General features: G+C 42.2%; 1 protein-coding gene across 4 annotated transcripts in view; it reads left to right on the forward strand.

Annotated features, from left to right (window-relative positions):
* The window catches only part of runx1 (RUNX family transcription factor 1), a 221,758-nt gene that overhangs the window by 153,545 nt on the left and 50,277 nt on the right, over positions 1 to 17,936 (forward strand). For 3 of the 4 annotated variants that reach the window (XM_059968726.1, XM_059968725.1, XM_059968727.1), the window contains exon 3: positions 17,552 to 17,796. In XM_059968726.1, the coding sequence (XP_059824709.1) occupies positions 17,552 to 17,796 (245 nt within the window). Of the gene's footprint in view, positions 1 to 16,197; positions 17,797 to 17,936 lie in introns of those variants that run through there. The other variant, XM_059968729.1, reaches the window with a different exon arrangement.

Below are 17,936 nucleotides of genomic sequence, written 5' to 3' on the forward strand. Positions count from 1 at the left end.
GGTTAGTCTTCAGTCTTAAGCCTCGGCATTAAGTATCCGTAAGCAGTTCACATTTTGAAATTATGTGTAATTCAATGTTTGTATTCTTATCTATGGCTGTCACTGGAGACTGATCATAAGCATTTAACTTTACTCCCTCGCTGACTCCTGAATTCAAATTTCTTCAGATCACAGTAGACAAAGATATGCACACGTATTGTCACTATCCCACATTGCTTCACACCAGCCCTACTTCAGAAAAAGTAAGTGGAACACTCTAGACATCATGACACATATGAAGAAGCTGCTTTATTAGGCACACCTGTGCACCTGCTCATTAATGCAAATATCTCATCAGCCAATCATGCGGCAGCAACTCAATGCATGAAAGCATGCAGACATGGTCAAGAGGTTCAGTTGTTGTTCAGACCAAATACCAGAAAGGAGAAGAAATGTGATCTAAGTGACTTTGGCCGGGGAATGATTGTTGGTTCCAGATTGTTGATTATCTCAGAAACCGTTGATCTCCCAGGATTTTCAAGTACAATAGTCTCTAGGGTTTGCAGAGAATGGTGTGAGAAACAAAAAAACTCCAGTGAGCCGCAGATCTGTGGATGAAAATGCTTTGTTAATGAGAGAGGTCAGCAGAGAACAGGAAGACTGATTCAAGCTGACAGGAAGGCTATACTGACTCAAATAACCACACATTACTACAGGAATGTACAAAAGAGCATCTCTGAATGCACAACACATTGCACCTTGAAGTGGATGGGCCACAGCCACAAAAGACCATGAACAGGAGGTACCTAATAAATAAACCTAATAGATCTAATGTCTAAAGACTCCAAAGAAGCAGAACTGATCTGAAGTTCAGGAAAATGAAATAGAGTGCAACATTTCATGAAATGCCCCAAACTGAGCAGAAAGCAGGCGAGGAGGTAAGCGTCATGGTATAACCTCTGATATTAATCCAGTGTTCATGTGATTGAGGCCATTCTGTCAACAGAACCCTTTATTTAGCCCAACTTTAACTCTGCACCCAATATGTAACAGCTCCACTTAAAATGTAGCTTTATGAAGTAATCATACATTATATGTTTTCTTTTTGGTCTTATCCTCTTACTATGGAATAACTTCCTGTTGGTGTAAGGGCTTTAACCCACGCAATATAATCCAATACGCACTGAATGAATGATGGTATAACCTCTGGGCCTTGACTATGTGGAACTGGCAAAGAGCTAGTTATATTTATTAAAATAAATGAAGCATTGAACTAAGAGCTGGACATATTCCTAATTCAACAAGCAACAGAAGGATATGAATTTGGCAGCAATAAAAACCAAATAATCTGTTCCAGTCCAGAATGTTAACTGATGTGAGTGGGTGAGATGGATGGGCTGCATGGCCTTTTATCAACTCTGGTTCTACTCTTCTGTTCTCAATCGTGAACTAAATAGGAGATTTGTGTAAACCATACGTTAGCAGGAACTGGAGGCAGTAAGTAAACAAAGTAGTGCTGAAGTAGGCTCTCTGCAAATGTTACTCATTCTCCTAACATACAAACTGCACTGAACTCTGTTGAGATTTGCTTCCTTGCAATGAATGGATATGAGGGGGATGTAGTTTGTTCTTTATTAGTGATACTGGCTTTGCCAGCAGGGTCAGTGTCTATTTATCCTGCAAGTGGAACAAGTGTTGCGACCGCCACGTCTCCTCCTCCCTTACCAGCATTCAGGGCCTCAGTTCACCTGCGAGTCTGTTAAAGTTGTCTACTGTAGCCCGGTGCAGCTCCCTCTACATCGATGAGACATGACTGGGGGTCCGTTTTGTTGAGTATCTTAGCTCCATCCAAAACAGGCAGGATTTCCCGATGGCCACCCAGTTTATTTCTACTTCCCATTCCCATTCAGACATGTTGATCCATGGTCTACCACAATGAGGCCACTCTCAGGTTGGAGGAGCATCACCTCATAGGTCATCTGTGTTGCCTCCAACTTGATGGCATGAACATCAATTTCTCTATCTTCAGATAAATTCTCCTCTCTCCCCTTTTTCTTCCATTCCCCACTCTGGCTCTCCTCTTACCCCTTCTCTTCTCCTCTTCTGCCCGTCAACTTCCCTGGTGCCCCTCTTCCTTACTTTTCTCCCATGGTCCACTCTCTTCTCCTGTTAGATTCCTTCTTCTTCAGCCCTTTACATTTTTGTGTCCCTTTCTCAGCTTCTCAATTTATCCACCTTCCTCCTCACCTGATTCCACCTATCACCTACCAGCTTCTACTCCATCCCCTCTCCACCTTCTTTTGCTGGCTTCTTTCCCTGTACCTTCCAGACCTGAAGAAGGGTCTCAGCCTGATAACTCAACTGTTGATCCCATACCTTAGGTGCTGCTTGACCTCCTGATGTCCCCAAAATGTTGTGTGTTGCTCAGTAATTATTGTCCATTTCAACAGCTATTGAGAGTGTTGTGGTGAACTTTCTTAAGTAGGACCCTCAACCCGACATCCACGCTGCCAAGTGGTCTACCTGAGTTAGACTTCCTGAATGATTGAAATATCTCTTGTCAAGGTTATCCTATTGGGCGGAGCTACAGGGTGTAGAACCAGCAACAATGAAGAACTGGCTAAATCATTCTAAACCAGGTAATTGTGCATTCAAAATGGGAGATGCTGGTGGCAGTGTTTCCATGCACCTACTGCTGTTGGTTTTAGAGAGGTTGGGAACTGCTCTCAGAGCAGTCTAGACTAGTTAATGCAGTGTTCTCTATAGAAACCACATACACTCCGTGGCCTTTTTATTAGGTACAGCTGTACTCATGTTTTAATGCAAATATCTAATCAGCCAATCACGTGGCAGCAACTCAGTGCATAGAAGCATGCAGACATGGTCAGAAGGTTCAGCTGTTGTTCAGACCAAACATCAGAATGGAGAAAAAATGTGATCTAAGTGACTTTAATTGTGGTGCCAGATGGGGTGGTTTGGGTATCTCAGAAACATCTCAGATTTTCTCACATATTCTCTGGAGTTTACACAGAAAGATGTAAAAACAACAAATATCCAGTGAGCAGCTGTCCTGTGGGCATAAAGTGCCTTGTGAGTGAGAGGGGTCAGAGGAGGATGGCCAGAATTGCTCAAGCTGAAAAGGCGGTGGCAGTAACTCAAATAACCTTGTGTTACTACAGTGGTGTGCAGAAGAGCATCTCTGAACGCACAATGCAGGTACCTAATAAAATGGTCTCTGAGTGTACTGCACCATCTATAATGAAAAAAATTAACACTTAGGATTAGGCATTCAACTATTCAAGCATTTGTGCTTCTTGCATTGTACTCCTCCAAATGGGTATTCTGGCACATGCCTGATTTGTAAACTTTGGAAGGGTTTTGGGTGTCAGAAAAAGAGCAACTCTCCTCAGACTCTGACCTACTCCTGCAGCCACAGTATTTATGTAGCTGATCCATTTGGGACCCTGGTCAGTTGTCACCTCCAGGATTCAGATGTAGGATCTCCATGGTGGTAGTGTCAAGGTGGAGGCTTCGTGGCACAAATCTACTTAATAGTCCTGACCTGAATGGTCTAGGTCTTGCCGCCTGCGGGCATGGTCTTTATTTTTGAAATGAGTTTGAACATTATGCAGTCTTCAGCTGATGTCCTGTGATCTGATCTTATGATGGAAAGAACATAATAGGTGAAGCAGTTGAACCTGTCTGGAGCTATATAGTTACTTTGCGGCACTCCTGCACTAATGTTAGGTACTGACTTGTTTGGACTCCAGCAACTACAACCAACTTCCATTATGCAAGTTTGAAAGATTTCATTCCAACCATTAACGCCTCTACGGGTCCTCTAACACCTCTTGCTTTCAGTCTCACCAGGGTTCCCTGAAGCTGCACATGATTAACCATTACCTTGAATTCTCACTCATCTCTAGAATTCAGCTGCCGCTATATATTCAGTGGTTCCCAGCCTTCTTTATGCCATGGACCAGCACCATTAAGCAAGGGGTCCATGGACCCCTGGCTGCGGACTCCGAGGCTACAATGAGGGATGCAGCTGAATGGCACCCATACCAGGCACTGTTGAGTCAAAGCCACTGGATAGTACATTCGATGTTACCTTTCCACACTTTGCCGAGAGCTGATTGATTAGGTGGTAATTAGTTTGCTGAGGTTGCTGCCAAGGCTGTCAAATTAGTGTGATGAGCAACAACATAAAAGCCAGCAAGGACTCCAATTAAGGGCACAGGGGAACTTCCTAAGCATTATGCCACACCTGGCCGTCACAGAGAAGCAATATATTTAGTGACTATTTTTCTGTGAGTTCTCCCTCCTGCTTCAGCTCTATGTTGAGATACATACTGCATGGTCCAATGTGCTGTGGCCCTAAACTCCACTGCCCCCAGCTCATTCAAATCTATCATTGGGGACATGAGGAACATTATTAACATGTTTCCTGTACAGATAGCAACTTGGCAAGTCAATTACACCACATTAGTGAAAGGCTAGCAGTTTGTTAACTTCCCTTGGACGAAGGCAAGCAAAAGGAAAAAAAAACACTAAGCTTTCTCCATATGGTTGGTTTCCAGGGCATTGCAGACTGCCTTCTATTTATTTATTTATTTAGAGATTTTCAGTGCAGAACAGGCTGTTCCGGCCCACCAGGTCGCGTCGCCCAGCAACCTGCTGATCTTAACCCTAACATATCATAGGACAATTGACAATGACCAATTAACCTAATAACTGGTACATCTTTGGACTGTGTGAAGGAGACCAGGAACCCCCCCCCCCACACACACACAGGAAGGAGCATAGAAACTTGCTTAAAATGGAATCCAGAACTGAACTCTGAAAATTGATGCCCCGAGTTGTATAGCATTTTCCTAGCCACTGCGCTACAATGGAGCCACTTCATAGCTATTCCTCCAGACTTCTTCCTCTGCTTAACTTCAGAGTCAAATTTCTGGGGGTGTATGAACTAAGTGTATTGCTTGGCTCCAAGATAGTGTCTACAAGTGTAAGGCTGAGTGAAGCTGGTCAGATTCAAACCTGGGATCATTTGCCTCAAAATTCAGTGCTGATGCCACTACACCACTGGCCAATTGGGAAGCGTCCATGCAGAGGAATAAAAGTTGCCATTTCAGCCAAGACCCATCCTCATGAGCAGAGTCCTGATGAAGGGTCTCGGCCCAATACATTGACTGCTTATTCCTTTCCATAGATGCTGCCTGACCTGCTGCGTTTCTCCAGCATTTTGTGTGTGTAGCTTTTTGACCACGACGCTGATAAGTTATCTTCATGAGGAAGAGTAGACCTTCACTCTTACTTCACTCTCCAATCTTCAAAGGAAAGTTGACCCTGCGATAAAGAGTGAATCATGTCTGTGTTAAATGCTTGGCTGCACACAGCAGGATGTAATAGTGTTGCCGTGCGTTAAAGATGGACAATATATGAGAAAGCAAGCAATAATAACACTGAACGTGGCAAATAAAATGTGCTGCAGCAGGCACAAGAAAATGGTGCAAAGTGTGCTGCAGGAATAAGATCAGATTGCTGAGAATTATGGGGGGAGAGGCATGCCAACACTGGGGCAAATGGGTCAAATATAACAGTCTGCCATGGGTCAAATATAACAGTCTGCCATTCCTGTGCATACGTATTGCTTAACTTAGAAACACAAAATATTCTGCAGGTACATGAAATCCAGAACAACATACAGAAAATGGAGAACATACAGGCAGCATATGTGGAGAGGATTAAGTTCTGGGCCAAAGCCCCTCATCAGTACCGCAAAGGAAGAGTGATGAAGCCAGAATAATCTCAATTTGTTTGTAATCTTTTTCCCACCTGTTTAAAAGAAGGTGACTCTCTTCCTGCCGAGAACTCCCTGAAAAATGATGTGGAAATGCCACCACAATTTTTCCTCTGCATCAAATAACACTCTTCAAGTTTGCCCCAGTTCTGTGTTAGAATGCAGGCATCGCCATGCAAACCCTGGAATCATCTGGAATCATTGAGCAACCAGCTGTGATGGAATAGCAGCGCAGACACAATGGGCTGAATGGCCTAATTTTGTTCCTTTTAATATGACTTTATGGGCTGAAGGGCCTGTATTGTGCTGCAGGTTTTCTATCTTTCTTTGTATGGTTATCCAACCTCAATATCAACCAAGAAGATGGGGAAGGCAATTAGTCAGGAATGCAGTATTTTCCCTCATTTTCTTTCTTTGGCCTTTTCCTGTCGGAATGACAAAAGCATGACAGGATGGTAGTAAAGTAGTTAACACAACGCTTTACAGTACCAGTGACCCATGTTCAATTCCAGCCACTGTCCATAAGGAGCTTGTGCATTCTCCCCATGACCACGTAGCTTTCCTTCGGGTTGTCCAGTTTCCTCCAATAGACCAAAGAAGTATGGGTTGGTACGTTAACTGGTCACTGTAAATTATCCTGTGATTATTCTTGGGCTAAATTAGGGTTTGTTGTGTGGCACAGCTCGAAGGGCCAGAAGCTATTTCACGCTGTATCTCAATAAATAAACAAGCTAAGATTTGATGTTATTACTGTCTCTTCATCCTCTATTTCGTCCAGATCACTTTTTGAGGGGCAAAGAGCCTGTGGTTGTTTTGCATCAGTAATCTTTTCTCACTGCCAGGATATTCCCTGCTGCTCTCCATTTTAGAAGATCAGTCTACTTGTTGCCTTGAAATAAAATTATTTTGCTCTTCCTACTCAATGCTTGATGCTTGTTTCTAATTGATTTCAAAGTTACAAAAGTGGCTGTAGAGTTGCCTCCCAGCTATTAACAGTTTTGACAAAGCCAGAGTGTGTAAAAGTGATATACAAGTGGTGGCCACTTTATTAGGTACCTCTGTTCACCTGCTTGTTAATGGAAAAATCTGATCATCCAATCATGTGGCAGCAACTCAATGCTAAAAGGATGCAGGCATGATTAAAAGGTTCAGTTGCTGTTCAGAGGAATGGGGGAAGAAATTTGCTCTAAGTGACTTTAACTGTGCAATGTTTGTTGGTGCTAGACGGAGTTGTTTGGGCATCTCAAAAACTGCTGATTATGAGGGATATAGATATAGATTATGAGGGTCAATGCAAGTAGGCTTTTTCCCACTGAGATTGGGTGGGACTACAACTGGAGGTCATCGAGTAAGGGTGAAAGGTGAAAAGTTTAAAGGGAACATGAGGGGAAACTTCTTCACTCAGAGGGTTGTGAGAGTGTGGGTGAGTTGCCAGCACAAGTGATCCATACAAGCTCAACTTCAACATTTAAGAGGTTTGGATAGGTGCGTGGATGTTAGGAGTATGGAGGCCTATTGTCCCGGTGCAGGTCAATCGGCGTAGACTGTTTAAATGGTTTTAGCATAGACTAGATGGGACAAAAGGCCCATTTCTGTGCTGTACTTCTCTATGACTTTATCTCCTGGGATACTCATGCACATTAATCTCTAGACTTTACAGAGAATAATGCAAGAAACAAAAAAAAATCCAATGAGCAGCAGCTCTGTAGGTAGAAGTGCCTCATTAATGAACAAGGTCAGAGAAGAATAGCCAGATGGTTTCAAGCTGACAAGAGGGTGGCAGTAACTCAAATAATCAGGCATTACAATGGTGGTGTGTAGAAGAGCATCTCTGCATTCATGTGGATGGCAACAGAAGACCACGAACATCACCTCATTGGCCACTTTGTTAGGTACCTCCTGTACATAGTAAAGTGGCCACTGAGTGTATAAATGCACTTTGTTCATGACCCAGAGGCCAATTAATTCCTCATTTCATTATTTGCAATGGCACTGACCCTTCAAAACATGTCAATTTTTGACTGCTTTATCTGTGCATCATCAATGCAGTGCTGTTACCCATATTTTAGAAAATGTTCAAGGCAATCTCCTGCAGTGGCAGCAAAGTGGTGATAGAACAGAAAATGTTCAAGAGATTAGGAGATTGGCTTGCACCTGCTAAAAGAGGAACAGAAATTCAGGCTAGTGACCTGAATCTTATCAATTCTGATGAAAGATTATTTGATTTAAAATGTTAGCATCCTCACTGTCTTCACAGATGTTGCCTGGCCTGTTCTTTCCAGCATTTCCTAGTTAGCTTTAGATGTTATTGATCATGTAAACCATATAACAATTATAGCACAGAAACTAGCCATCTCGGCCCTTCTAGTCCGTGCTGAACGCTTACTCTCACCTAGTCCCACTGACACGCATTCAGCCCATAACCCTCCGTTCCTTTCCTGTCCATATACCTATCCAATTTTACTTTAAGTGACAATACCGAACCTGCCTCTACCACTTCTACCGGAAGCTCGTTCCACACAGCTACCATTCTGTGAGTAAAGAAATTCCCCCTCGTGTTGCCCTTAAACTTTTGTCCCCAAACTCTCAACTCATGTCCTCATGTAAACTTGTGAGGCTTTAGCACATTTTGGGATATTTCTATTTGGATCAACCCATTCATTCTAATTGGACTAATATCCATGTTAAAGGAATGCGAAAAGGAGCACCTTTCTAACATACTCATCCTTCTAAGATATGCAGTAATTCTCAAGATATATTCTTTTTTATATATTGTGAACAAAAATGAAGTTCTCCTTGCAACTCAAGTTTAAATAACATGATGGAAAAGATGAACATCATTTCAGTGTCTAATTGAAATTACCAGGTTTTAAATGCCTCAGGCAAAAACGGATCAAACTCTCTGGTGAGTTTGGTAAGTGAAAAACTTATTAAGCATGACTGCATGTCATTTTCCAATTTGTCAGTATTTAATAATCTCTAGGGTAGATTGAGTCCAAGTAAAAGCAAACACCTTGCCCTAACACTGAGCATTTCGCAGCTGGTGCCTCACTACTACCAACCACTTCTGTTTTTTGGCAACCTTGACAATGAATAAGGGGCAGTCTGGTTTATTCCCTCCCTTCTCCTGGGCTATGTACCTGATGCGAGACGGAAGAGCTGCAACCAACATCTTTGGTAGCGTCGAATTTCATTCCTGTTACACAATACTATTTTACACGACCTGCATGTGTTAAATGTCTAGCTATCAACGTTAATAGCATGTGATTTTGTCCCAATAATATGGCATGAACAACGCAAGGCCACTTTGTTTAAATTTGGTAATTTGTGCCTGATGCAACAATTTGGTAATTAACGTTTATTCTTATTGAACGCGAGTTAAAGTTATTTTCTGGATATCATCTATTTCAGCACAAATCTGCATTTCAACGCAAAATGTTGATTGTTTTCTATGTGATTCTTGCGAAGTAAATGGTCACACCACAACCTCGGTGAACAAGTGCGCGGGATTGGTCGCGGGATGTCATTTTCTGCCGAGCGGTCCCTTTTGTTCGTTGTGTCTCTCGAGCGGTTCTGTTCTAGAATATGTTCCATGCGTGCCTGCGTGCACTCAAAATAAAAAAGAGAGATAGTTTATCATCATCTACGAGCAGCTGTAATCTTTCATTGGCTAGGCTGCAATCAAAGACGAGTTCCTTAAAAGGCCTTTCAATCGGCCTGTTAAGTGGAAAGAGGAGTTTATGAGATTAAGTTGCGGCTTTAACTGTGGCTGTGATGATGCATTAGCGGCGCTGGTCGTGGTTAATAGGCCTTCCACTTCAGCGAGACTCTCCGTTCAATCAGATGAGACTGCGGTATTTCACACATGTAGGTTTGGGTGCTCCAACAAGCTAAATACAAATGTCAAGATGGCTTGTTTAATTACAATAATATATTGCAGCAGGTACCATTGCAAGGCACTCTGATACTGTATTGGAACAGTCTGTGTTACAAACGTGTCAGGCAGGACAGTTAACTAATGCCCTGTAGTCCTCGGAAGAGAATGCTGATTTAATATGCAGAATTAGCGGGGCTATGCCTTCACCACGCTGTGCAGTTCAAGAGTAAGATAAGCTTTGTAACTCAAGTTCATATCGGAAGAGTCTGCGAAAGGAACTTCCTCGCATTGGTATTAAGTGTTTGCTTTGGGGGGGGGGGGGGGGTTAGGAGTAACCAGACTGACAGCTACAAGCTCTAGTTTTGGCAAGGCAATCGATTATTTATTTGTGTGAGGTCTGGGAATTATTTGAATACTCGGGATCTCAATGCCGCTACAGACTAACTGTACAACAGAGTTACTGGCAAGCAAAGTTAAAGAGGAAAGCCTGCATAGTTTTAGGAATTTAAACGGCGCTGTTTGATAGAACAGCTTCCGTTACACTCGGCTTCGTGGATCAACCTTTCCCCTTACCGTTACTAAGCAATATGTAGAGGCTAATTCAAATTACACTGACTCTGACAGGGTGGCTACGCACGTACGAAAACAAATATGACGTATTCATGTTAAAAGGGTGGATAAAAAACTACTGTTTAAGCACACCCTCAGACAAACACCAGCGGTTTAGAGTGGGAGGTGACAAATGGAAAAAATTCAGGTGTGCAACCAGAAATCGGTAGAAAATGCAACAGCTAACGAAGTCCAAACCCGGAAACTGTGGTCATAACTATAGTTAGTAACCATGGAAATATACTTAGTAGTAACTCAGGACAAGTCTTCTTTCGAAATCTGGAACGAAAAATGCTTCCTAAGGGATTTGATGCTCGTCACCTTTCGAGCATACGTATATTTCCTTTATTATATTTTCTATGACTGCAGGAAATTGACGAAAAATCCAGAAATCAGACTGCATTTTTCAAAATTCAATATTGTTTAATGTAATGTCCTGTAGACAAGTGTAAGCAGAACGAAATAATTGTTACTCCGGATTTGATACAGCACAAAAAAACACAATAAGATAAAGAACACAATAATTTAAAAAACATAATATATACATAGATTGTATGTCAGTAAAGTGACCCTAGGCTCAGGGGCGTCCGTACATGAGGATACTCTGGCAGGAAATAGTGAAGAAGCGGTGGTAGGGTGTGTTGGTGGGAGAGGTGTTGATCAGCCTTACTGCTTGGGGAAAATAACTGGTTTTGAGTCTGATGGTCCTGGCGTGGATGCTACGTCGCCTCCTCGCTGATGGGAGTGAGGCAAACAGTCCATGAGTAAAGTGGGTGGGATGCTTCATGATATTGCTGGCCTTTTCCGGCACTTTGCTGTATATATGCCCTTGATGCGGGTAGGCTGAACAAATAACTGATGCCTTGTGGGCTTGTATATATATATTTTAAGGAGATAAATTACTTCCAAGTTACCATACCCACGATAACAGACACAGCACACTGGAGTAACATAACCATCAGTATGAAATAAGTGCTTTAAGATGGGCCACGAGTGAAGTGTGATACGTCACAGCAGGAGAGAACATTTTACTACGGCCAACAGCATCCTACGTGGCTGATCTCTCATCTGTGGTCTCCGCATACTACACCGGCAATGAGCAGCACGATACAAAACAAATCCCCGCTCATTATCCCCCGAATGACTGAAAATCCCGTCTGCCTTGATTCCTCCCGATTGAAAAACAAATGCCCCAGATACCATTAATTTTAGTTCGCTACTCAAAATCAAATACGAGCTCCGTTTATTTAATGGGTTCGGTAACATTATGCGGAAACACTATAAGCACCATGGTCAGCGAAATGTTGGGTGCCGGAGATTAAACGGTGATGAAACGATTGCTATCTGTGCAATAACATCGTATTGTATTTTTTTGTTTCTTGCTAGCTATGTTCAAAACTCTTCCTTAAGATGGTCCCCATAAAATCAATAAGATGCTTGTAAACCCATTCACAACAGCGATCTACCCAAACATTTACCATTGTTAAAAACGCACCCGGTATTCTTTTAGACGTAGTTAAGTTTATATATGGTATTTGTGGGGCCGTGGTTTCTGATGGAGAAGAATTTGATCTTTCAATCAACCTCCAACCGAATCAGAATTCAACCTCGTAGATCTTCAAGAAAGGAAACAAATTGTAAATAGAAGATGGACTTTGTCTGTTTCTAAAACAAAAAAAAAATCAACGCCAAAACGTATTTTCACCATTATCCAGACGGAGAGGGCAAACTGCCATTGATTGGCATCTAGATTATTGGTTTATAAGTATGACACACGCCAGACAGTTAGATGTTGTGTTTGCAGGGTCTTTGCGAAGATGCAACGTACACGTACACAGTTAAAATATTTTTTAAAATTAGGAGACCGTTGTAAAAAAAATAGTACACTAATAAACTCTTCAATCTCGCCGGGTAACGGTCAGATGGGTTGCAAATCAAGCGGAGTTTGAGAATAGGAACGGGATGTCAAGGTGTTTAGTTCCAGGTAATTACTTCTTGTTTATGCGAGATTTCTGATGGCATAAAGCAGGACTTGAAATTTGAAATAGGAATACAGATTTGAGTGCAGGGCGAAAGCAAATTGTTGGCATCAGTTACAGATGTGGTAACTATGGTGTTTACCGACTGAAGCCCTTTTACAATTTATCAGACAAATGTTCCAACAAAACAACTCCTATGGTAAATTCCACTATAAAATCTTTGGAAAGCTCTGCGATAGGGGGTTGCTTTGTTCAGCAAATGACAGCCCTTGGGATTTAGATTTCAACTCAATGTTTAACAGTCACCGTCTATCCTTACAAGCTGAAGCATACTTAGGTAATTTCATACTCAGTCAACTGCCCCGTCTGTTCAAGGGGAGGACATTTACACTTCATGCATGTGCAACTGATCATTGATTCCAGGTAAACTATGAGTGGTCACTATTGTAGAAGAGAACAGTTTTAAAATAACCAAACTCGTTGGTCTGTTTTGAAAGGCATTGAGGTATGTTGCATATGAAATAAAATCCGCTCTAATACATTTTCAGATTTCCAGATATGTTTGTGGTTTGAACTTTTAACGATGTTGGCTTTGCCCGTTTCGATTTTACCCACGGCTGCTCCGCGAAACCGTTAAACCATTGGAGACAATGGAATTATTGAAGGAAGCTGACAATCGATAAAGTGAAGTTGGACCGTAGGGTAATTTCCCCACTCTCCTTCCACACTGAAAACAGAGGGAGACCCGGCCAATTTCATCAAATATTTACATAACCATGTGACATGGAAACGTTTAATAATCTCTGGGAGAAACAGTCTCCTCATTAAGGTAACAAGGCCTCAGTGACCATGCTTACATTTAAGAGGGGCATAGACTTCTACACCAGACAAGATAAATAAGTTTATTTTCTGTCACGTTACTTTGGTTTAGTTAAACCAATCACTACACAGTCTAATGAAATTTTTATAGTGTTCTGTTTTTCAGCAACATTAATCAGCACGAGCGCGTAGTTTATGCAAAGCCGAACAGAATCACTAAAACAAAAGTATTATTGAATTGACATCAACACATTTCGAGATTACCGTTGTATTAGCAGCCGCATCTAGATCCTTTTTAATTTCTACTCTTAATTTATGAGTTCATCCACGAGTCCAGTAACGAAAGTAACATTTCTGCACAGGTAAACATATTTCCGCCCACACAGTATCCCACACATCTTGTGAGATCAGGCAGCACGAATTGAAGAGGCAGTTTCTGTCTCCTGACTTACGTACAACTGATTCAGGTACATCGCTGAAGTTATGTAGTGTATTTTTGTTATCAATAAACCTGTAAAGCAGGCACTCCCAGACTTTTTTTTAATGCCATGGAGCCTTAGCGAGGAGTTTGTGGACCCCAGGTTGGGAACCCCTGCTTTAAAGCTACGGGGAAACGTTGGATGAGAAACGACGAACTAACAATCCAGCCAGTCATATCGACAGCCTGTGGCTTTTTATTTCAAATGTGTATTTCAAATGGATCTATTTCTGCTGATTCTCAAACCACAACTCAAAAATGATCCTCTTTATTAAACATAATCTCCTCGTTTCTGATAATGCTCCCATCCAAGTTTACGTTCTTCGCTGTTTTCGTTATGTTGGCCACGGTTTCAATGAATTTACACCCCTGGCTTCCCGCGATGCCTTTGAAACCGGCTGTAACTGCAGTTGGGATCTTATTCTCTCTCTCTCTCTGATAACTGTAATAGTCATGATTTCTTTGTAGGGATTACTAGTTTAAAATAAACCAACCAATATTGTGTCAGTTTATTCTGAACTTAAACTAAACAGTTGAAGTTGATTATTGATATTCGGCTCTTCTAAGTGCCTTTAAAGCCGATTAAACTGTAGATAACTGAGCAGTCACTTAAGCCTCACGTCCGTGTATGACTATGAGTTGAAAAGAGTTAAACGTTAACATCATGTCATATGAATTAATTATTTAACTGTTACGTTTGCTTGGACGAAGCATTGAATCGATTGCAGCCAAAATATAAGATTCAAGTCGCCCATTAGAAAAAAATATCAAATTTAAATTAAAACACCTTTGGAAATATTAGTAATTCTGACAATCAGGTTATAAACATAGTTCCTTGCAGATGCCCCAGATGAAAAAAATGTTTAAATCCACACAGAGGGCGATTTTAGTTAATACCGGATGAAAGAGGGGAAGAATAAGACGGAGACTCAATTCAAAATCATTTCTATTTTAAAAGGTTGGCCTGGCATTGCAAAAGAAAATCTATTACAATTTTGTCAGTAGACATTTATCCTGCCGCCTTGTGCATTTTGCCAAAATAATAATTCAATCTTATAAACATAATTTAATTCATGTGAATCTCTGAAGTTAAATAAATCAATATTTCTAATTGTCTTGTTATTTTTGGGCATACAGCCCTCAGCGTTGTATTCTGGAAAATCGTTTTTTTTCTACAAAAAGGCTGCCGCTGCATTTTTCTTAATACTCATATCTTTATTGAGACTCTTCCTGTTTAGCTATAGAAACCAAAATGTACTGCCAAGACATGTAGCATCGCGCACATGATATGTCTGACACGTGGAATAAAAAATATATAGTTAATGTAGTGTTTAATCCGTCAGGAGATAAACTCGCCTACGATGTGGATGGGGTTAATACGCACATTCTGTTCTTCTTTCAAAAAGAGGTAGTGCTTGCCCTGCAAAAAAAAAGATAATTTAACAGCCAAAAACAGAACTCCAGTTTTTGCTGAGCTGCCAGACCTGTGCAGAGCGAGAGCGCCGCTTGAAGGTCCATTGCTGCCCTCTGGAGCTCATCGTTAGGAACTGCTGCTCCCGAGACGCAGTTCTGCTGTGTCGAAGAAAACCAGAGATGCGTGGGCTGGTTTTTTTTTCATTTGGTTTGTTTATTAAATTTTCTACCATGACAGGAAACTAGCGAGGTTTCGGCCCATTGCCTCATGAGTCGGTCGCCGTTCGTCTCACGTTGTTTTAATCTCCCATTCTTGCTGCAGTGTCGCAGACAGTAGCTGGATTCCTGCGGTTTCCAAAGGGTCACCAACCACGGAGTGTGTGGAATAGAAATCATACCTGTGTGATTATCTGCCGGCGGCCAGACCATTAATGTCATAATCAAAAATACACAGGCACCAGGAAGTGGCTGTTCCCTCAGTAGGAGATGGGACTGGAAAGCAGAGAGCTTCGTGTAGCCTAGTGCCTCAGCCCTCGTGTTTGAACATATTTAAAACGTTATAATTAGAAATTTATAAACAAATAGAACAAGCCTTTAAGCTGCTTTAATTTTGATCTACCGCAGGGTGTGCATACTGATGTCATGTTTTCGCACTTTATGCGTTGTTTTCTTTCAGTCGACGTAGATTTTATGATAGTTTCCAAAGCTTTTTGACTCAAAAATATATATTTATCCGGATATAAACTTATGTAAACTAATGACCAGACTTAGGAATCCACTAGGCATGTCCGCTGTCTGCTCACCCCCTACACTACATGTGTGTTTGTATGCTAACGTTGTGGAGATAACTTTAAAAACCTGAAATCCCAAAAATAACATAATATTTAGAAATAAAAAAGCTAAAATTACTGATATAAACTCCAAATCGAATATATATATAAATATTTAGTTGTCAGTACATAAACAGTACAGTCAAAAAGAAAAAGGTCGCCAATGGGGATTGGATAAACTAAATATTTTCTGTTTTGTTTGGTTATCTGCTTATATTGGATGTATTGGGGAAATGCACGAAATAAAGGTAACTTCGAACAGGTTTATGGTTCCTTTGCTCAATGGACTTGGAACAGAGGATAATAAATACATTTTTGATTCTGAAAATAACTTTTATTCTAGATCTAATAAGGTGTAAAAGAGGTTAGTTTACATTGCAAGATTACTTGAGGATGAGGTTCAGAAAGAAGGAATCCCATTGATGGTAGCGGTGCTTGTTCGTGCACGCGCGCACGTCCTGGCGCGACGGGCGTTCCGGAACCGCGCACTCCCGGGCGCTTTCGAAAGCACAAAGACGCTTTCTGCGATTGGCTGGAAGCCATCCAAAGGGTCCGCCCACTCCTTCCTTCCTGGCCGGGCCCGAATTCTAGAATGCGCTGCCGATTGGTTGGTTCATGGGATATGCAAATCCGCCGGGTTCGTGCTGACAGCAAGAGATCGCCGGGGGTTTTGTGTAGAAATTCCGAGACATTCACCTTAAATCATAAAGGAGAGAGAGAGTGAGAAAGAGAGAGAGAGAGAGAGAAAGAGAGAGGGAGAGAGAAAGACTCATTCATAAAGCGCTGAAGTGCTCCTGCTCCTGCCAGCTTAGTGCTCAAATCATTTTATTTTACAAGGACAACACCTTAAGAGGAGGAGTGCCGATGCAGAAAAGAGAAGCAAGTTACTTATGATTGAAAAAGTCAATTTCTTCTTTAGGTTTCTCCAGCTGTTGTTCTGAAGTTTAAAAAAGAACTTTAAAGGCTCTGTGTTATTTGGTGCAGTCATCCACAGGGCGGGTGTCTCGTGTGAAGTTCACGTTGGACTGATCTCTCTCTCTCTCTCTCTCTCTGTGCGCTCTGAATTTTGGTCAGGGGATTATATATATGGTGTTTGCACGTCTCAAACCACAGGAGAGCCACAAGTCTAACCGAGCTGCAAAACCGCGCTACCCCCAAAATAAAGATCTAGAAAGCGAAAGCTGCGAGAATTAAACCGTGGCTGTGATCGTAGAGAGAAGGGGAAAAGTAACTTGGATTTATTTTATTTGAGCAGAGTGAACTGTGGTCTTTTCAACTGCTGGATAAATTCACCGAGCTTCTTTTATTTAAGAAAGTTGCCTCTTCGTTGTTTTTGAGTTTAATCGGTGATCTGCACGATCAAGCGACAGTTTCAGCGAATGTTCTCTCGATATGCTGCGGCAGAGCTGCCGGCTACCAGAACCGCGGTGTAGAACTGAAAATTGAAAGGGGGTCAACAACAGAACGTCTACAGGTGGACACTTCGTTACTTTAACCCGTCACTGAGTCGGACCGATCATAAACCCCACCTACGCCTGCTGATTGCGACTGAAACTCGCCAGAGACTCGAGCGGAGGCTTCATCTCTCCAAAGACTCCGGGGGTCTGCACTGGGTCGCAGGTGGATTGTTTGAGGGAAGGGGAGAAGGAGACGAGGGAGAGAGAGGCAGAGACCCTCGGACAGGCCAAGTTTCTGTAGCTGCCCGGTGTTGAGAATTTTTGTCTTTGAGATTGCTAAGCTTTGTTGTAATGCGTATCCCTGTAGATACCAACACCAGCCGCCGGTTCACGCCGCCTTCGACAACGCTGAGCACGGCGAAGATGAGTGACTCCCTGCCGCTGGCGCCGCCGGACAGCGCTCTGGGTAAACTGCGGCCGGCGGATCGCAGCATGGTCGACGTGTTAGCTGATCATCCCGGAGAGCTGGTCCGGACCGACAGTCCAAATTTCCTCTGCTCCGTCCTGCCGACTCACTGGAGGTGTAACAAGACCCTTCCTATCGCATTTAAGGTAAATCCCGTGTGCTCTGTGTACTTTGGTGGGTTTTACTAGTCGGAGGATCCACTGGCACCTACAGTGGCTATAAGTGAACCTTCACTGGGTCTTGTACAGTTTAAAGAGCAAAAAGTTAGCATTGTTGCTGTGTGTTT

The sequence above is a fragment of the Hypanus sabinus genome, chromosome 4, assembly GCF_030144855.1.
Source record: "Hypanus sabinus isolate sHypSab1 chromosome 4, sHypSab1.hap1, whole genome shotgun sequence".
Lineage (NCBI taxonomy): Eukaryota > Metazoa > Chordata > Chondrichthyes > Myliobatiformes > Dasyatidae > Hypanus > Hypanus sabinus.